This window comes from Poecilia latipinna, unplaced genomic scaffold (assembly GCF_001443285.1).
Source record: "Poecilia latipinna isolate Pla-1442-1.1 unplaced genomic scaffold, P_latipinna-1.0 Scaffold1974, whole genome shotgun sequence".
NCBI lineage: Eukaryota > Metazoa > Chordata > Actinopteri > Cyprinodontiformes > Poeciliidae > Poecilia > Poecilia latipinna.
This window is the reverse complement of record NW_015114590.1, coordinates 4,127-25,969: the sequence shown is the minus strand read 5'-3', so window position 1 is coordinate 25,969 and position 21,843 is coordinate 4,127. Positions and strand designations below refer to the sequence as shown.

Here is a 21,843-nt window from a genome sequence, read left to right as displayed (position 1 = left end):
TATTTTTTAAAACTACGCATGTGTATTTTTGCGTTAAAGGGAAACAGACTTTTTACAATATGTGGAAAAATAAAACTGTGCCATACCAGCAGAAATGTTATTTCAAGTAGTAAAACTGTGGAAATAATTGCACAAGTACCAGTAGGAATGCAAAAAACTTATTGAGTTTGAGTTTTGACTTACTAACCGATTGCGTCGTCATTGCTTATTAATGTTATAAGTTCACTATTTGATCCTCTGTGTCACTTCACAGGTGGCTAATGAAGTGCTTGGAGAAATGAACCTCAACCCCGAGGAGGTTTTCTTGGCGCAGGGCACCCTGCGGCCTGATCTCATTGAGAGCGCCTCTCATATTGCCAGCGGAAAGGCAGAGGTCATCAAAACACACCACAACGACACCGAGCTCATCCGCAAACTCAGAGACGAGGTACCTGCTCACACAAACTCCTACTATGACCTAACTTGGACTGTCTGGTGCGTGTTCTTGTTGTCTGCTGAATGCAAGTTGGATTTCAGAAAGTAAATTTGAAAAACAAATTGGTAAAGAATTTGAAACTCAGTATTCCAAAGAATTGCTTCCCTGCTCTCACGCTTAAATCAGCACAGTAAAAGTACAGGTTCTGCTGGATATTTTGCATTTATAGATACATTTTGTAGATATTTACTGATTGTGCTTATGAGTTAGTTTTGTCTTGCTTTTGCCCTTTCACCTAAATCCACAAATATGTGAAAAAACTGTAAAAAATGCTGAATACGTTTTTTATTTTTTTATTTTTTTTATTTCTGTCCAGGGAAAAGTAATCGAACCTTTGAAAGATTTTCATAAAGATGAGGTGAGAGCGCTGGGGAGAGAGTTGGGCCTGCCAGAGGAGATTGTCTGTCGGCATCCCTTTCCTGGTGAGTAAATATACACATGTGCATTCACTGTCACTATAGTATACAGTTTTTAAATCAATATAGTCCACACTAACTAAGCATTTTAAGCTTTTCATCTAATGTTGTTCTTTCTCTTTTTTTCAATCATATAAACAAGTACTGCTCACATAAGTGTCAATCCTGGCCCCAGTGTAAACATGACTGTTTTTTAAAATAAAATCTACCTTTTTTTTTTTTCTTTAGGTCCTGGTTTGTCCATCAGAGTGATTTGTGCTGAAGAGCCTTATATTTGTAAGGATTTTGCTGAAACTAACAACATCCTCAAAATTATCACAGACTTTTCTGCAAGTGTCAAAAAGGTCAGTGAAAAAGTCAGACTGTTTCATCTTTATGAAAATACGATAACCATCATTAACTTTTATGCTACACTTTTCTCTAAAGTGCGCATGCTCTGGTTTAAATCAACTAAAAATCCACTTCAGCTGAACAAGATCATGTCTGATAACTTGAGTCTCTCTTATTATTCTGATCAAGCATCTCAAACTTTGTCTGCGAAAAGGTAGTCTTTGAAATTTGCAGGGACCTACTTGGTGTTTGAGTTCATTTCGTACTGCGTTGTCTGATGATGACTCCCTGTTGCTTTCCAGCAGTAACATCATTTCTCACATGAAAGTTTATAGGAAGAACGAACTGGGGGAAAACACAACATGTTGGTGTGTTTTGGACAAACTGAAAAGTGAAGACTTGTGTGGCTGTTTTTTTTTTTTCTTTATCTGCGTGCTTTTTAAATAATAATGAGAAACTTCTGGTTGATTAGTGACTCCTGAAATATCACCCTTGTCATCTGGTTTTTCCATTTTGCCCTGAAAATAAATGAATAAATAAAATGACTAACAACATTTAAGCATCTTCAGTTTGCTGATAAAATCATTTTATGTTTTTTTTCAGAGGTGGCTTGTTTTTCTGTTTGTTGGGACAAAGCCAGCTGCATTTCGTCATGTTGAACCTTCTTGTGTTTCCTTGCCATGCAGCCTCATGCCTTGCTCCAGAGAGTCAAGTCGTGCATATCAGATGAAGAGGAGGAAAAGCTCATGCAGATCACCAGCCTTCATTCACTTAATGCCTTCCTGCTGCCCATCAAAACTGTTGGTGTCCAGGTAAACCAGAACATCAAATATAGTCAAACTCTTGAATCAGGGACCTAAAGTGCTTTACACTTTAGTTTGTCATAATTTTAAATTTTCAGTGAAACGCGTTGAAGAGTTTTTCTTTACATGAATCAAATATTCCAGTTGTTTTATAACTGTGGGACAAGAAATGTTTCCAAATTCAACTAATTACTTTTACAAACTCCCTCATTAGGGCAATTCCTTATTCCATTCCTTTTGTCAAGAAAGCAACCGGTTTTCTTTAAAAAAAAAAAAAAAAAATTAAAAATGTTTACGACAATAAACAGTCATTCTCATAAACTCCAGACACTACATTATCATCCAGAAAGATTGCTGTTTTTGTTTTATTTTTAGCAAAGGGTGTCTCCTATAATTCTTTTTCTATCCAAAATCTTAAATGTATGCATATCGTATGTCTCTTAAGTTACTAATCTGCTTTGAGAGACAATAAGACTGCAGGTGATTTAAGGTTTTATTGGTTCGAAATATATTTGAACCATTGAAAACGATCTACAGATTAGAGGACCTTGAGACAGAAGCTGTAGAAATATTTTATCTTATTCTGGAAGATGTCAGCTGTTGCACTTATGAGGAAGAAGTAGCATCGCTTCAGAGACGGAGTTACTCTGACACAGTGTCTGTCTCCAGCGGTTGGCTTTTTGCTGGGCAGGGACGGTAAATTAAACGTTACCCACAAGACACACCCACACAAAAACCACCACATTTTTTCCCCCCCCATTACTTTTCTCTTGGAAAATGTGTTCAGAAGAAGTTCTTGTCTTAAGTGTTTGTATCAGCTGGAGATGAATGGCTCTAAATTCTGACAAACATTCCCCAAGTCAGTCAGTGGCAGAGAGTTTGCTGTAGGTGTTGCCCTGCGACTAGAAACCAGAGGTTTAAATTTAACTCAAACCTCAATCTGTGGGCCAGACGGGACACCGTGGCTAAACATAGACGGCTTTCTGCGCCTGGGCTGAAAAGGAAAACAAGACTTTATCCATCTTAAATGTCTACTTATTACACAAATATCCTGAATTAATTCTGAAGACTTTTGTTCCCATTTATTTGATGGTATTTTGTCTCGGTTACAGGGAGATTGTCGGTCTTACAGTTATGTGTGCGGTGTAACGAGTAAAGAATCTCCTCACTGGGAATCACTGATGTTCCTGGCCAGACTCATCCCTCGCATGTGCCATACCATCAACAGGTAACGCACACAAAAAAATAAAAAAGAAATCACAACTTCTCTTCAGTCAGCAGAAACATTTAGAGTTCAGTGTTTTTAAAAGGCCTAACCTCAACGCTGTGACTCATGTGTTTCTCCAGAGTTGTGTATATTTTTGGGTCCCACGTAAAGGAGCCGCCTACAGACATTACCCCAACTTTCCTGACCACCGGTGTTCTGAGCACGCTTAGACAGGCGGACTTTGTGGCTCATTCTATTCTTAGAGAGTCTGGTAAGTTTTGGTTTCTTTAAAAGTAAAGATTTTTGAGATGTCTGTATATATTTTCAATTTAGTAAAGGAATAATGTATTGGATGCCATGAACTAAATTTTTTAAATTTAAGCAGTAGTATTTAAAAAAAAAAAAAAAAAAAGCTTTATACTGTTACGTTGAATGTGTGGAAAATCGTTATTTATTCTCATTAAAGGTATTTTTTTTATGATATAAAGGCTAAGCTCAGCATTATGTTTCCTTATTTCATCATAATATAAATAATTATTCATTTGTACTGCTCATTTCTCTCATGCTTCCCTCATTCATCTTCAAAGGAGATTAAAAACAGATCTGTATTCCTCCCTGTCAGGCTGCAGCATTAATTAATATTCTCTTTGACAGAATCTATTGTCGCCGGTTTTATTATCAGACGGATGCTTTTGATTCTAATCAGAAACATTTGGTTTACCCTGGATTCTCTTTGTCTTTATTTCAGGTTATTCAGGCAAGATCAGCCAGATGCCGATCATCCTCACTCCCCTGCATTTTGACCGAGACCCCCTGCAGAAGCAGCCTTCCTGTCGGCGCTCCGTCGTGGTCCGCACGTTCATCACCAGCGACTTCATGACGGGCATCGCTGCCATGCCTGGTAGCCATATGCCAGAGGAGGTAAGATGATGCGACGCAGTTTGCCACATTATGTACTTTCAAACTAGGGACTATAAACTCAGGATTTTGCAGATTAAGGCAGCAGTTGTCATCATGAGTCACCCTTAATAAAATGGTAGTGCAGCAGAGTAAAGTGAAAGTCTTTGGTTAGCTCTGACTGACTCTGGAAAATGAAGTGCTCTGGATGAAGTGGTGTGTAATATGACATTAGTTCAATCTGTGTGACAGTAAACGTCCCCCCCACTCCCAAGTTCTGCGAAGTTTAATATCTCAGCAACACAAGTGCCATCGTGATGAGCATCTGAAGATGTTACACTCCCCTTCATAAAACGCTGCTGAACACTTTCTGCAAAACCACACAAGTCTGTCTGCTACGTTTACTGGTGAATAAATGTTTATAAATCTTTTAGAGCCTCATTTGATTTATTGGTGCTGTGAGTAGATGCTATTCAGTCGACAGCAAAGATTTTAATTCTTTTTGATTTGATCGAAAAGTACATTTCCTGTTTTGCTTAGCAGGAAAAGTACCTCACAGAAAGTTCAACTTTTCTCTCCAGTCTTAAGATTGTTTTTCTAGAGAGCCCTGAGTGTCATCAACATGTTTTTGTAGGAAACATGAGCCAGGACACTGTGTTGTTTTTGGTTAGTTGGTGTTCTCCTTCACGCACTCCCAGTTTATTTCTTATTGTTAAATCCTGAAAGCCTCCCTTTGCTGAAGCAAGTGAGGCATCAGTACTTTAGTCCTGGGAATTCCTGGGACTTTAACATGTTGATGTGCTCTTGGGAGTAGTTTTAGTTGGCACTCAATTCTCAATTTATGTATAAATGGGTCTCATTATTGTTCCCTGGAGTCCAAAAACTCAGAAAATAGACTTTTAACTCTATCCAGAATGATATCTTTTTGTCTTTTTCTTTTGTTTAGTTTCTGTTTTTGAATTTCTTGAAATTGAGGCATGATTTGCTGCTCTTTGTGATCCTTTAACTTGCCCAATAGTGTCAGACAAGTGTGACTTTTAGTGATATCTTAATTGTACGGACTAGATTGTAACAGTGCTCCACTGTGACTTGACTCATCTCAGCTGACCAAAACTTGTGAGTCAAACAATGTCAAACAATACATTGTCACATAGGCACCGTTTGGTTTGAATGGCTCTGTTTTTTTTTTTTTTTTTTTTCACTCTTATGATGCAACTTGGTTTTGCTCACTCCACCAGGTGGTGCTAAAGATGGTAAATGAGATCAAGAAAATCCCGGGCATCTCCAGAGTGATGTACGACCTAACTTCCAAGCCACCCGGCACCACGGAGTGGGAATAGAGCCTCGTCATGACTTCATATCAATAGGACACACATTCACACACACACAGTGCACAAACACTCTCCGCAGACACCGGAGGGCCGGTGAGCCGCTCTCTCTCTGTCCTTCCTCCCCCCAACCCCTCTTTACCTCCTCTTTCTCTGCGACATTCCCGTGGAAGGCAGACCGTACTGTGATGAAGCCCCTCCGCTCTGCACTCCCCCTCACTCCCACGCCTACCTAGTCTTAAGTTGTTTTGTTTTAGTTTTCTTTCTGCGGAAGTAGGGATCCAGTAGTGTTGGTTATGGTTAATATATTGTCCATTTTTAATTCCTGTACATGTTCTGGCTATTATACAAAGGTAAATCGCTGCTTCCTTTTATGAGCTTAACCTTTAAAGGCAAGCGGTAAGAAGCTGTGATGTTGAGTCGATGTTGTGCCTAAAGATTAATTGTGGGGTGGATAAAAAAAAAAAAAAATAAGAGACGCAAACAGTGTTGTCATGAACGAAAATGCAGTAGTGGGTTGGGGGCGAAAGTCTTCAGCTGTTGCTTTGTATTTCTTTCTTGTAGTACAGAATGTTTTCAGACTATCCTCCGTTTGTACTCTCTCTCTCTCCCTCTCCGCCTCCATACTGTGTTACAACCGAGGTTGTCTGAATCAGCAGCCTACATGACCAATCAATTTTTAAGCCCTTTTTTTTTTTTTGTTGCCAAAAGTAGAATATGCTGTGGTGGTGTTGAATATTGTGGACTCCTCAGATTGTTTGGCTGGAGCTGTTGGGTTGTTTCTGCGTCCTTCCTGGACAGCACTCCACCCAGCAATGGCTTCAGAGAGATGACTCCTGGGAAAGAGGCCAATACCGTTGGTAACTTTGTACGTGCCTGTTCTGTATTTTCATGTTTGTTTTTTTTTTTTTTTCTGGTATGAAATGACTTGGACTCTGTCCAGAGAGGAGAATGCTGTTCTCCTCATGCTGCAGTATGTGTGCTTTTTTTATGAAGAAGATTATAAAGGCAAAAGGACTAATATCAAACCTATAAGTACAGTAGTAAGAGCTTTTAACCACATCGTGTCACTTGCCGTTGTTTGACGATTTGGCTGCTTCTGCGTTGTGCAGAGGCACGTTTTTGCACATTTTTCACTCATGAAGCCTCGGTGCTACATCAGCATAAAACATCAAGTAGAAACTTTATCTTAACTGTGTCCCTCTTTAGCGTTGAAGGTCCATTTAAGGGAGTCGGCTCCAGCTCCTGCCTCATTTCACGTCATTGCGCCTTGTATACACGGTCACTTTCACAACTGTCGATGCGTCATTTCCGGTCTCCCGCCTCGTCATTTAGACCTCAGTGAATACAGTGCTCAGGTTTAACTGAGTTTTTAAAAAGCGTGTAGTCTCCTGTTAGCGATATTTACCCTGGATGTGATGCCTCCATCTGTTTTTGTGCCTCTCATCCTTCAGTTAACTCAACTCTTTGGTGACCTTAACTGCTGTTTGTGATTGTCCTTCTGTTTTGCCTTTGTAAGCGTGTTTCTATGTTACACAAGTCCCCATAAAACACCTAACGTGGATTTTTTTTTTTTAAATCTCAATAAGATTAAGTTATGCAATATTGTCCTTAATTTTTATTTCCTTCAAGTTTGCTCAGCGATGTTCATTTTTCCTTAGTAACGTGCCTCAAACCAAGCCACTGCATGCAGTTTCAACTATGACATTTGTACAATGGAAAACTGAGCTTTAATAAAGATCTCAATGTTAAAACTTCTATTTGTCACTCCTTGTTCCAGAAATGGCATAACATTATGACCAGCGATACTGCTCTGATATTAAATAAGATTAAACTTTCCTTGTTTGGCTTATCAACATTTCTATTTGCTAAATACGAGTTGAAAGAATTTAAGATGATTTTTTTTTTCTTCACATTCAGAACTTAACATTAATATTCTTAAGTAATTAGTAAAATTGGGCAAGGAACTTATCTCCTTGTTGCCTCCTGAACTATGGGTCACTGAATATGTACACTTTAGAGCGGTTTGATGAATGTGTGTCTAATGTAAAAACATCAGAAATGATCTTGAAGAATTGTTGCACCCCATCAAAATAGGAGAATCGATTATCCTTGGAGTGAACGGCCTAGTACAATCACAAGGTCAGACTGACCAAAGTATGTAGGGGAAAGACTCTACAAAGACAAATTGAGCATGATTTAAGTTGTATTTTAATGAATCAAAATACTTTTTGAGCAATTTGATTTAAATAAAACTAAATTTCAGATGCGCCAAGTCACAACAACTTGTTTGGAGAAAGCTAAACAGCATAAATCGCAGAAAGAAGAAAAAAAAATCATACTGTCAGACATGGTGGTGGAGGGGTGATGATATGGGAGTGAAGCCACAGACACAATTTAGCTCACAGTAATTGAGCCATCCTCCGTATATCGCAGGATTCTAGTCAAAAGTGAGACTTCAACCTGATTTGAAATCCTGTAAACAAGTAGCTGGTAAAATTCAGCCACAGTGATGAAAGATTAATGAAGTCAATTAGAAAACAACTATTATAAATTACTGCTGTTGAATTTGTCCCTGCTGAATCATGGGGAACAATAGGTTTTTCCAGTGACTGTATTGAATTGTCACGGCAAGGTGAAATGTCAAAGAGGCCAAAGATGTTGTGGATTTGTACAATTAAGAAGAATGCTGTGTTTCCTTCAAGCTAATTTTTTCTTTTAAAGTTTCTTTTATAATTTTAAATTCAACATATTCTTTGTTGAATTTATATAAACTGTCTATTTCTGCCTAAAATAAATCACAAAACCTACAAACGCCACAAAAGAAAGTTGACCGGTCCTTCAGTTTATGTAGACACTTTCTGGCTGAAAATATCACACATCATAATGTTGTTGGATGTAAATAGTTTAACAGATTCAACAGATGGATCTTTGTCTGCTGGAGGTTCAGGTGTGTGTCGCTCCCCCCAGACCGAGAGACAAGAGCAAACAGGTCCATCACACTGCCAACCTTTACTCTTGGGACAAGGGCCGATCTTGGAACAGTTAGTGAAATGTAACATTGCATGTGACTAACAAGTCACCACATGCAGCTGACAATTAACTTGTAGCCTGTGGCAGTTTGCACAGAATAATGAAGCATATTTACAGGAGACAAAGGCCGGGAGATGAAATGTCGTTTCTTAGAAATGATCGAACTCTGAAGTGTGCGTCTGTTAATTCTCCTCAAAGTTCAGCATTTAGTTTATATTTATCAAAAAGGTTGTCAACGTACTGGAACATCTCTTAAAGCATGTGTGACTTAGCAGCTAGTCTTTGATTTTGAGTGGTTGGATGTCAAAAAAATGACAGAGGCTTTACTTTTTGAGTCCCAACATCTAAAGATAAATGACTCATCAGTTATCTGCTGCCTCTGTGCTTTGGTTGCACTCGGTTAAGCCTGTCAGGCTACCTTTGCAGCTCTTCTCCCCAGAGGACGGATGAGACACCTATCACAAGACGCTGCTCACTTCTCTGTCTGCTGTAGAGGGGGAGAGAGAACGCTTTCCCGACTGTTGAGCATTGACGACGCACAAAAATGAGAGGCTTCTTGCTCGGATTGTTTTGCTTTTTCTGCGCGTACGGCTCTCTTTGGGCTCAATCCACTTGCAAGCTGAAGGCCAAGTTCAACTTGAGCGGCTACAAGGATGTGGAGAAGAAAAGGGTCGTCATCGGGGGAATGTTTCCTGTTCACATGAGTGTTGCTTCCAGCGACAGCAACACTTCCAAACTGCCTGTCTCCTCTGGTTGTGCTGGGTGAGTGGGGTCACTTTAAACCTTTTCGCTGTTTAAAAGTTTTAACAATATTCTGGATCTGTCAGAGTTAATTAACTTGATATGCTAATTACGAATAATCTGACTTTATTCTTGGTCACTGCTCCCACAGTCATCAGGACCCCTGGGGCCAATTAGCTACTGCAGCCTTTCTATTATGAAAACAAGTTTTTATAGTGTAATACGAAATAATAATCAAGTCTGTGAACTCTTGATTGGAACGATGCTGCCGAGCAACGAAATTACTTGGTCTGAAATATGGATTTGTACAAAACAGGACAATAAAAGTAGCCGTTATATTCCATTGTAGCATTGGGGCTCAAAAAATAATTTGATTTGGGAGAATTTTCTCTTTACATAATCTACCCTTAAATATTCCATTCATTATACATCTTACAATTAGAAAGTATTATTTGTCACATAATACCCAGATATTAAATCATATTCACAACAAAACTGAGGAGTGTGAGATACACACATCTGAACACTGCAAAAAGACTAAATATAACCAAGGATTTTTGGTCTAGTTTCTAGAGCAAACATCTTAGTGCACTTGAAATAAGACAAAACTAACTTAGAAGTAACTTTTCAGTAAGATATAGAGGCTTGTTTTAAGTAAATAATTCCTTATTTTTAAGGAAAATGTACTTGTTCCATTGGCAAATTATTTCACTTATAAGACAACATTTTTTTGCATATTATAAAAGCATTGTGTTTAATCATCTGAAACATTTAAGTGTGACCAAAAAAAAAAGCAAAGCCAGAAGTCTAAAGGAGCAAATATATTTTAACAGAGATGTACATGTAGGATTTTAAATATCAATTTAGTAGTTGAGTCCACAGCTATCTTTAGTTAAATAAAAAAAAAAATCTAAAGATCATATGTCTTCATCATTAGCTTTGATACATTACAGATCAGCACCCTAAATATATACGTTTAAAGGCTCCTTGTTTGAAAAACAATGAAAAAGCTTATTGTGATTTATTTACGATTCATACTCTCAGCTCAAAATTGGGATAGCATTTGGCGCCAGATTTAGGAGCCAGACGTGTAGCGATTTTTGGACCCCAAGCATAAGCCGACCCTCTCAATACATCTGTTACTTCCTTATCGTTCTTTCTTGATTCTGTAGGTTTAATTTCCGTACCTTCCGCTGGACACAGACGATGCTGTTCGCTATCAATGAAATCAACCAGAGGGAAGACCTGCTCCCCAACACCGACCTGGGCTACGTTATCTATGACTCATGCTTCACCATCTCCAAGGCCGTGGAGGGAACCCTGACATACTTGACGGGACAAGATGAAGCGGTACCCAACTATCGCTGTGGCAACGGGCCACCTCTTGCCACTCTCGTGGGTGCTGGGGGTTCTGATCTGTCCATTGCTACAGCCAGGATCCTGGGGCTTTATCATTTTCCACAGGTAGGCCACTGATGACTGTCAGAACAGCAAATGAAGATGAAAGAAATGGGTGAAGGGATACCAAATCCTTACCGCTTGTTTCTTTAGGTCAGCTACTGCTCAACATGTTCTGCACTGAATAATAAGTTCCAGTTCCCCACCTTCCTAAGGACCATCCCTAACGACCTGCACCAGTCTACAGCTATGGCCCAACTGGTGCTGCACTTTGGCTGGACCTGGGTAGGCACCATCGCTGCTGATGATGATTATGGTAAATATGGCATCAAGGACTTCAAGGAGCAGGTGGAGGAAGCTGGAGTCTGCATTTCCTTCTCTGAAACTCTGCCTAAGGTAGACTGTATTCCTTCACATCAGACACTGTACCATCAGATAAATCCCCACAAAACCCTTCAGTGAGATCAGCGTGGTGTCCTGAAATCAACTGTGTGTGTAAACTTTAGGTGAGCTCACCAGAGGCCATCCAGAGCATTGTTCAAACTGTAGTTGAGTCCACAGCCAAGATCATCGTGGTCTTCTCATCAGATGTAGACCTTAGCCCTCTCATCAGCGAACTTCTCCGCCACAATGTGACAAATCGCACCTGGATTGCCAGCGAGGCCTGGGTCACCTCTGCCCTCATCAATCAGCCTGGGGTAGGTCCAGTCAGCTGATGGGTGTTTATCTGTTGGCAAATATTATGTTCGAGCTTAATTTGACCAAAGGGATAGTACAGGACTTTTAAGGCGCGGTTCTATTGAAGCAGTTTATCCCTGCAGACAAATATATATATATAAAACACATGGTGTTATACAGGTTGATGACTTTCTACACAGGAAATAAAGAGGCGGTGCTCCACCAATGATTCTTCTGTATGAGTATCATTTAAACTCAGGAAATAACCTGTACAGTGAAGTGAAGTAACAAACAAAAGTGGATGAATGTTCACTTTGGAAATGCACTGCAGGTGATTGAAGACCGACTTTGTAATTGGCTTTATATGTCTCTGAAGGATCAGGTCCCAGTCCATCACTACATACACATTTTGGGTCTGATCACTAGTTTCTAGCTGTGCGGACTCTTGATTGTTCCTCTTTCGGTCCAAAAATAATTTTTATTCAGTTGAAGGACACAGGAAGATCATTGGTGGTGCATGGGCTCCTAACTTTATTTTCTGTGTAAATAACTATTGACTTCTTTTAGCGATTGCCCATTAAAAACAATAAAATGGCTTAAAACAGAAGCGTAAAACAATCCCGAATGTTTTAGATGTTTCCTCTGGCTCACTACACCTCAATCTAAAGAGTTTCTTAATAGATCTCTGCCAAACTTGATGACATGCTAAGGAGGTAATTCAGCCATTTGAATCAGGTTTAGATGATCATCTATCCAAACTGCTATAATATTTATGAGATTGAAGTTGTTGTTATAAGATGGCAGAAATCCACTTTAGGCTTCGTCCCTCTCTGATTGGCCATTAGCTTTAGCCTTTGGCTAACCAGTTTTAACTTATAGTCCACTGCTGGCAAGATATTAACTGAGACACAACCTCACTTCAAAAATTGACCTGAATGTGCATGCTGTTTTCTTTTCCAAGGTGAACTCTCTCCTGTCTGGTACCCTTGGTTTTGGGGTGAAAAAGGCTGACATCCCTGGTCTTCAGCGCCACCTACTGGATCTAGATCCCTATGCAGATGCCCTCACGGAGGAATTCTGGGAGACCGTGGGTTTAAATGAATTTGACCCAATAAACTGGAAAACGTGGCACATATTAAATAGACATTTAGAGGACATACATGTTGTGAATTTATCTATGTTTTTTTTTTTTTTTTTTAGCTTTTTAATTGCACACTGGACTATTCCAAAGCGCTGAGAATCGCCAAGGAGGCGAACAGCACACTGTCCAGATCAGTGAGGGGGTTACCATATGGTCTGTGTACTGGCAGAGAGTCTGTGGCTCAGCTCAACAACACCTACTCTGACGTCTCTCAGCTACGAATCACTTACAGGTCAGTACCCACAGCTCAAATTAAAGAAGTCACTGATGCTTGTGATGTCCTCACGCCATCTTTTTACTGCTATTTCCACATTATCTAACCTTCTGCACAAACACTGTTTGGAACTTATGAGCAATGCTATTTCAGGGACAGCTAACCATAAACATTTTTTTTGAGGTGAGAGCGATAATGACATTGTTAAGAAGAAAGTGGTTTGCACAGTGTTTACAAAGCAGTGTATGCCGTGGCCCATGCCTTGCACAACCTGGAGCACTGTGAAGACGGAAAAGGCCCCTTTGTTGGCGGCAGCTGTGCCAACATCACTAATTTTGAGCCTTGGCAGGTAGACGTGTACAGATTTTACAGATGGTATTAGTTTGTGGCGCTGATTGTCCTCATAGCTCCTCGACTTTGTCTTCTGTAGCTGATGTATTATGTGAAGAACGTGCGCTACAAAATGCCAAACACTGGGGAGGAGATCTACTTTGAAGACGGCGATATAGAGGGCTTCTATGACATCATTAATTGGCAAATCAGTGATAATGGAGAGATATCTTATGTCACCGTGGGACACTACAATGGATCTGCAGCTGCAGAGGAGAAGATGCACATAAGGAATGAGTCTATTGTTTGGAACAATGAAGAACTGGAGGTCAGATATTTTATTAGAACAGCGATGTTTGTGCCATGTTATGGTATGTGTAGTTATCTCCTGTTTATTTCTAAGCCTCCTCGGTCGGTGTGCAGCGAGAACTGTGAGCCCGGCACCAGGAAGGGGATCCGGCAGGGGGAGCCAGTCTGTTGTTTTGACTGCATCCCCTGTGCCGACGGAGAAATCAGTAACACCACAAGTCAGTGTGCAGCTTTCCGATTTGCTTTACCATTTCAAATATCTAAAAGAGATACACTCTCGTTGAAATACATACACATACCCCAACTGATGTTTGGTTAAAAATCAATTGGCTATTGACATGTTTCTGGCATGATATGCCCTTCGAGATAGACTTGGTAATTTATTCAAACTGGTGTCCTCGCAAAAACTTAGTTTTTAATGAAGTCCATATTTTGATGGGTCGGAGTCAGGGGTAAGGGAAGGCCATTTAAGTAGTTTCATGTTAGCTGCATCCATTTGAAAGTGGTTTCAGTGCATGTTAAGACCCAGTAATTGTAGATTACCCATAATATGTATGTCTTATTACAGTTACTTTATTTTTTGTGACCCTTTACAAAGCCTTTATACCTTCCTTATGAAGTTTTATAAAATCGTTTTAGGTGCCCCACAAGATATCTATTAAGCTGAATATTTCTGAATTATTTTTCCATTTGGTAACACTTTATTTGAAGGGGGTTGAATAAGACTGACATGACACTTTCATAACACCTGTCTTGAACATGAATAAGCCTTCATGAATATTTATGACTGTTATCATAAAGTGTCATTCGGTAAATTATGACACTTTTAATAAAGAGTTGACATTATTCAAAATGTCTTTGTTATGACAACTTGACGTTAACCAATAAATCATTACTGTTTAAACTTTACCTTTAATAACATAAAGTTACCTAATTTTTAAAGTGCAATCAGTAATACTTTTATAACAAATTTATATCAGTAATGATTTCTTGGTTAATGTCAAGTTGTCATAACAAAGACGTTTTGAATAATGTCAACTTTGTATTAAAAGTGTCATAATTTACCGAATGACGCTTTATGACAACAGTCATAAATATTCATGGAGACTTACTGATGTTCATGACAGGCGTTATGTCATGTTTATGAAAGTGTCATGACAGTCTTATTCAACCCCCTTCAAATAAAGTGTTCCCTTCCATTTTTTTATCTCCATTTTTTTAATTTATTTTTTTGGTAAAATATTGTTTGTGGTTCTTGTTACCATAGACAAAAACAGTAGAAACACAAGATAAGAGTGTATGCACCTGTATAGGAGAACGCAGTTTTTCACTTTCATTTGGCTGGGCAAATTAGTTTTTTCTAATGAGCCCAATGTAACTACGCATATTTCCCCGCCACTCTCATACCTGCTACTTAATAAGTGTCCTGTTCTCCCTCGATGACAGATGCCCGTGAATGCATCCTGTGTACTGGAGATGACTGGTCTAATGATGCTCATGATGCTTGTGTGCCCAAAATCATTGAGTTCCTGGCCTTTGGAGAACCGCTGGGAATCACCCTGATAGTGATCTCTGCCTTTGGTGCTTTAGTAACCATAGCTGTTGGGGTGAGATTCATGCAACAACAAAACATATCTGTAGTTAAAAAAATACATATTTCCATACACTGTTAGAGAAAGGGCTTGTTATGAAGAGGTTAAAAGCACTTGTTTATCCTTATCGTCTGACACTAAATCAGACTAAAACTTTTCCTATTTTAGACAGGTTAGGATTATTGTTGGCTGACAATAATAATGAGAGAGATAATATTTTAGGGAATATTTCCATGCTTTCTTCAAATTCTGAAGTTTTCCTACATTTCCTAGTACTTGGTAGATTGTTTTGGGTTTTCTATACACTAATTATTGACAATAGTTTGCTAAAATCTTGGCCAATTCCTCCTGGCAGAACTGGTGTGTAAGCTGCCTTTTACACACCTTTTCCCCTCTGTCCACAAAGTCTCTATGAGACTGAAATCAATTTGTAACTTATTTAGCTGAATGCCAGGAATCCCTGTCCATCAGAATACCCTTTGGTGCCCAAAGGTATCATGGTATTCTGAGGCTTTTAAGCTTCCTGTGTTTCCCTCAAAATTTAACAATTGCTATTATAGCCAAACACTTAGATTTTAGTTTCATCAGACCACAGCACACGTCACCAAAAAATAGGGTTTTTGTCCCTCTGTGAATTTACAAAATGTAATCTAGCTTTTTAATGCTTCTTTTGCTTATTGATTCCTTCATTTTACTGTGGATAAAGACATTCTCCGACCAGCTTCAGCCAGCATCTTCACCATATATTTTGCTTTTGTTTTGGGATAAATGCACTCATCTGCACCAAAACACATTTATCTTTCTAAGACAGAACTCATCTCCTTCATGAACTGTAAAATGGTTGAACTTTCCCATGCTCTTTATTCTTAAAATACACCTGCAGGTTAGCCTCCCGTTAAATTAAATGCTATGAATCAACCTATCAGAAGCTCATAAAGGCATGATATTATCGCCAGGGCTTTCTAAAATTGCTCTAGTAATCTTAGTATATATGCAGTTCTGAATTTGCAGAAAATAATCAAATCTTTCCAAGATTTTCCCTCCCATCATTCTGTCATTTAGCAAAACAGTTATAAAGTTATAATAACTGAAGGAAAATGAAAAGTTGTCTTTTTATCCAATGTGTGTAACTGCTGAAAACTATTAAAACAGCTAAAATATGAGGTGTTTTCTTTCTGCTTTTTCCAGGTGGTGCTTGTTATGCACATTGGAACCCCTCTGGTCAAAGCCAATGATGCCCTGCTGAGTTTCTTGCTGCTCTTGTCGCTTGTTGTAACCTTCCTCTGCTCTATCGTCTTCCTTGGCGAGCCACAAAACTGGAGCTGCATGACTAGCCAAGTAGCATTAGCTCTTGGCTTTGCGCTGTGCCTTTCCTGCATAATGGGTTAGTTAACATTAGAAATCAAAACTTATCTTCTCATCTTGGGATACCCTGGTAGCTTGTCTGATTTTCTTTACCCCAGGTAAGGCAGCTGTGCTGATGCTCAGAGCTCGGGCTCTAAAAAAGGCCAGAGCCAAAGCCAAGGCAGCTGCCAAAGCTGCCAAGGCTGCAGCCGAAGCAGCGGCTAACAGCGGCAGTCCTGATGTGATAGTAAACAGCTCAAACATCAACGATACTGCTGCTTTGGATAAGCCTGAAGTTGACATTCTTACCTTCGGGCATCAGAGGGCAATAGCTGCCGTAGCAACATTGATACAGGTGAGAAATGTGAAATGAAAGCAGAAAACTAGCCACTTGAGATCACAACAGGTGTAAAAACCATAAAAAAATAAATAAAGTAAAACTGATCTCTGATCGCTATCTAGGCTGTAGCGTGCACTGTTTGGCTCATCATCCTCCCTCCACACCCGGTTAAGAACACCGCTGCCCAGAATGTAAAGATTATTCTGGAGTGCGATGAAGGCTCTGTGGTCTTCATCTGTTGCATCTTTGCGTATGACATCCTGCTGGCTCTGCTGGCTTTCATCTTTGCCTTCACAGCCCGCAAACTGGAAGACCACTTCAGGTATGTCACATTAGGTTCTTTGTATTAACAAAATGTCAGCCATTTAATGTGGAAGGTTGGTGGAAACATCCGCCAAAAGACCAACAGCTGTAATTGCAGCAAAGGCTGGTTCAGCATGTCACATTTATATGTTTTTTATTTGTAAAAATGTTTAAAACCTCCGTAGGAGTTGTGTGGATTAATTATATAAAATTCCAATAAAGTACATTATAGTTTGTGATTGTTACAAAACAATATAAGAAAACATTTGAAGGAGGTTGAGCCTCTGGGTGTTTTTTTTTGTTTTTTGTTTTTTTAAACTTCATGTTGGTTTGTATGATTTTTTTTTTATTTATCTTCTAGTGAAGCCAAGTCTATGACCTTTGGCATGCTGGTCTTCTTCATTGTCTGGATCTCCTTTGTCCCGGCTTACCTCAGCACGCGAGGAAAGTTCATGGTTGCTGTCCAGATTTTTGCCATTCTCGCCTCCAGCTTTGGCCTGCTCACCTGCATCTTCCTCCCCAAATGCTACATCCTTCTCGTCAAACCTGAGCGCAACAAAGAGGAGCTGATGAAGCCCAGGCCCAAACCCAAAGACGGCTCCTCTACTGGGACGTCAGCATCTCTTGCTACAGCTGCTACTGATGTCAACGCATCATTTGCATCCACTGCTATTGATGATCAGCCTGAAAACTAAGATAATACAGAAAAAAAAAGAAAAAAAAAAGAAAACATCACATTAAATTGGTCTTCCTATTCTATTTGTGTAGGTTTTTAGCCAACAATGAATGTATATTCATCTATTTTAAAAAGAACATTGCTGTGGTATTTGCTTATGCAAAGACATGTGACATGTTCATTTTCTTTTTAACGTGTAGCTTATTTAAAACTGAAACTATGTTTTCATTGCCTTTCTATTGTTAAATTATGCTCTTTTTAAATTAAAGTTTACATCCCATTTATCTTTAAATTATGTTTCTGTACAAAATTTAAAAGTTTTAGTTTAATTTTAATATCTGATAAGATATTTTCTCTAAAAAGTTTGACTTTATATTAATTCAACAAACTTTTGCAGTTTAGCATAGCTATCAGCACAAGATAGTTACTTATAATGCAATAAATTGTATTCATAATAATTGTAATAATGGTGTTTTTCATGTAAAAGGAATAAATATGTTTTCCCTCATTCTTTAAATCTGAAACCAGAACCTAGTAGAACTATGTTAAAATCATTTTAGAAACTGGAGTATTTTGTTTTGAGCAGATTAATTATATTTAGCTTAAGACTGTCACATTCTCAAAAAAAGAAGCTATAATGGGGTATAAAGCAGTTAGGGAACCACTTCTTGTTAAAACAAAAGTATGTCTAAAAGTAGAGATGTTATATGACTTTAGAGGTTTGCAGGATTAGTCAACAAATTTCTCTCCAATATCTTCCACGAGGAGCTGGTTGGTGGAGCTATTATTAGCCTTGTAGCAAAGACAGACGTTAGAAATGTCTGTGTTCAGTTTACATGTTTTCTTCCTTTGCAAATGTATGATCTCTCTGGGTATTCCGGCTTTTTTGTTAAAATCCAAAAACATGCATGTTAATTCACAAGGTGATTGGTGGCAACCTATGTCCCGACAAATGCACTTTCCACAATCTTCCATTGAAAAGATCTTTGAATCATTCTTACTCCTACCTCTTTCCTGAGGTCAATTTGCAATGCAGGACTGTACCATGGGCTGAAGGCCCAAACACACAACCCTCAGGGTCAGAAAGGCTGCTCAAAGGCCTCCATTATGTTAGAGAGGGGGTGATTTACAGCTGTATTCCTCCCTTCAGGTTTGGGGTCACTCTTTTCCTTAAGCAGAGAAGTTTGAGTACGGTATGCTGCTGTCCTGTTCACAAGTAATAGTAGAACAGAGTAGAAGATGGATGTGAGTTTGTTATTTGGCTTTTGATGGATACATTTACAGATTTACCTGCGGAAAATGGATGGAACGGGAGCTTTTAATTCAGAAATCTTACCATTTTGTCTGAAACTTGTGTTTGTATTGAACCAGCAATCAGAAAACATGCTTCTGTTACATGACAGTTTACTGCTCTAATGTAATGGGTTTTAAATGTTTTCTTCTCTGAAAAACACACCAACTCCTCTGAAAGGAGTGAAGGGATTATTTAAATCCACAAGGGGGTGTCCTGAACTGTCTTAAACTAAACTTAAACTTAAATTGAGCATGAAAGAGAATTAAACCCAACCATAGTTATTATTTTAAGATATAATGTAGAAAATATGTGACATTAGTTACACACAGAAAATATACATTTTAACACTATTTGTGACTTATGATAGTATAAAATAAATAAAAAAGCTCTTTGCTTGCTTATATTCTGTATTGTTCAATGGACCGACAGACTAACCCTCACTACAAGAAGTTCATGATTTGCATTTAAATTTAATCCAAGCTGAACATTTAAGATCTATTGACTTATATTTGCAAAAAAAATAAAAAATAAAGAAAAATGTTTGTTTTTGTTTTACAAAACTTTATTGTACATTTTTAAATAAGCAATTTGTGAATAGACTTATATTATTTAAAGATGGATCAGAAGACACAGATCTATGGACAGTGAAGAGTTTTAATAAATTAATGGTAACTTAAATAATTATTACATAAGTTATTTATTGTGATTGGCACTCTTCACTCTCCATAAGAGTCTCTCACTCGCCATAAGCAGTTTGGTATTAAGGTCTGAAAATATAAAAACAAATTTATCCCTCATATACTTTTAGGGTTGAAAACTATATCTATTTCTCTAAATTTTTCTAAAACTATTAGTTCTTAGAAAAATTTACCTTTTGAAATTTGAAAACTCAAAATCGTCAGTCCTACATTATAAAGAAATAAATATATAATTTTGCTGTTTCTCTAAATTATTCTAAAAAATATATTTGGGATATGAATAAAATATATAGTGCTATTAACATGAGTTTTATTAGAGGTTTAGATACTGTTTCTTTGCAGTTGGGCAGATTGTACAGGTTTGGACTGGAACGTGTTTGGACTGGAAAGTTTCAAATTTGGCAACAGTGGCTAATGGCGCCATTGTTGCTATTAATAAGCATGATGCGCATGCGCCATTCTGGATAAAAATATGACGCAGCTCCAACATGAGCGTTTAAGATTAAAAATTATATTTTCTGAAATCCCAAAACGCGGAATCTGAGTGGACGCCCAGCCTTTGGCCTGAAACTTTTGTGGATCCGATTGAAATCGTGTCAGTGTTTGTCGAGGCCTAGTTTGGCGCCTTGTAGTTGGTCGCAGAGATGGCAAGTAAGCCACGGGAGCGCCATGTTTGGTTATTCGGTTAAGTTATTTTGTCGGAAACCTTATTCTAAAAGTGAACCTTCAAGCGCGCTTGAGGAGGGAGCGGTAGAGAACAGCTGGTCGAAATTAGCGTTCATAAGTCGGATCAACCTTGAGCTAAACGCTGCTTGCTCCGCGGAGCGCGATTATCCAATACCGAACTTGAAAACGACTTCACTGAGGTCGGTAACACAATACACACACCGGAATAAAATTTGTTTTGGTCTGTGGGTTTTAAAGATGGCGCCGAGCGACTGCGCGACAGTAAACGTCATACACAGTGACGTTGGTTCTAAAGCTCTATTGTTGTGCATAAGGTGTAAAGTTTACCTTGCAAAGGACCCCAAAGGAATCGCAGCACCCACTTTTGTAAGTATTTCTGCCAGCGCCTCCTGCCATCCTCTGAACTCCCCCCGGAAAGGGAGGGAGGGGGTGGGGGGGTACCGCCCCCGTTGAGAAACGCTAACTTAGGGACCGCCAATTTCCGAACCATACGCTCTTGTCCTGTCAAACAAATGTACTGTAGATAAATGCCTTGCGGCCAACTGACACTAAAAAGTGGTAATTTATGCTAATTACATGAGACACACTATTAACATTTTAAGTCATATTCAATATTTTAAATAATTTTAAAATAATGGTTTCTGCCAAATTAACTAAAAATCTGTGTAAAATTGTTCTACTAGACTGTATAGATGAGGTACACTCATCCTCATTTAACCATTTTTATATATATTTTTAGCTTTTTTAAGTCAAAATTTAGTATCTTTCAATAGCTTCTAGGTCATGTGACCTATTGAGTCAAATTCAGTGTGAAATTATTCTACTGGACTGGATCGATGAGGTACACTAATTTTTATTCCATTTTAGGTCATTATTTTATTTTATTTTCAACAATTATTTTCAATTTCACACTGATTTTCAGTCAATGGGGCAAATGGAAGCTATTGAAGAATAGGAAGAGACGGGACCATAGACGTGAATACGCTCCCGCCAGGACAATTTAGCTGACCTTAATATTTCCTGTGTTTTATTTTGGCCATTATTGTTGAACTTCGCTTGATGTGTGTATGATAGGCGTGTCTATCGGACAGTTATGTATCGGTTCAATATGGGACGCACATTTAACGACCAAATATGGAACAACTCCGTATTTTACGGAATGGGTGGCAACCCTATGGGGTGCTGAGTTACAGTTATACAGCGAGAGCTAAGGCACCCCTAAAACAGGACTAGAATCGCCACTGCAAAGTAACTATGCCATCATGACCAGTCTTTGTGGACCCCAAGTTGTGGCCGCGCTTGTCACGCTTCCAAATCTCCAAAACATCGGTGCAAGATAAGTTAGCTAAACAATGTCTCAAGAAAGGACTTATTCTTCAGAGGAATACATAGCAAAGAAAGAATAAGAACAGAAAAAAAATGAGATAAAGGTATGTTTTAATTTCTCTTGGTAATGTAATGTTTAAATATTTGTGGAGCTTCTAATGGAAAATTAGCTTGATATAGAGACCTTGAGCGGTCCAGTTCAACAGCCAAACATTATTAGTATAAATCAGAGGTTCCCAAACTGTGGGGCGCGCCCCCGAGGGGGGGCGCGGGAAGCCGTCTG

General features: G+C 38.7%; 2 protein-coding genes across 3 annotated transcripts in view; both read left to right on the top strand.

Annotated features, from left to right (window-relative positions):
- Nucleotides 1-7,214, top strand: part of gmps (guanine monophosphate synthase) — a 15,813-nt gene extending 8,599 nt beyond the window's left edge. For both annotated transcript variants that reach the window (XM_015016017.1, XM_015016018.1), the window contains exons 9-16: nt 254-427; nt 792-897; nt 1,120-1,235; nt 1,908-2,033; nt 3,137-3,252; nt 3,372-3,502; nt 3,980-4,152; nt 5,367-7,214. In XM_015016017.1, the coding sequence (XP_014871503.1) occupies nt 254-427; nt 792-897; nt 1,120-1,235; nt 1,908-2,033; nt 3,137-3,252; nt 3,372-3,502; nt 3,980-4,152; nt 5,367-5,468 (1,044 nt within the window). In that variant the 3' untranslated portion in view covers nt 5,469-7,214. The remainder of the gene's footprint in view (nt 1-253; nt 428-791; nt 898-1,119; nt 1,236-1,907; nt 2,034-3,136; nt 3,253-3,371; nt 3,503-3,979; nt 4,153-5,366) is intronic.
- A 135-nt stretch (nt 7,215-7,349) lies between these two features.
- Nucleotides 7,350-17,636, top strand: vmn2r1 (vomeronasal 2, receptor 1). The gene is made up of 14 exons (XM_015016016.1): nt 7,350-9,251; nt 10,403-10,694; nt 10,782-11,024; nt 11,135-11,326; nt 12,268-12,393; nt 12,507-12,679; nt 12,890-13,010; nt 13,092-13,319; nt 13,395-13,518; nt 14,747-14,907; nt 16,081-16,276; nt 16,356-16,591; nt 16,699-16,898; nt 17,241-17,636. The coding sequence occupies exons 1-14, from the start codon at nt 9,034-9,036 to the stop codon at nt 17,572-17,574; spliced, it is 2,844 nt and encodes a 947-aa protein (XP_014871502.1). The 5' UTR covers nt 7,350-9,033; the 3' UTR covers nt 17,575-17,636.
- Nucleotides 17,637-21,843: the final 4,207 nt, after the last annotated feature.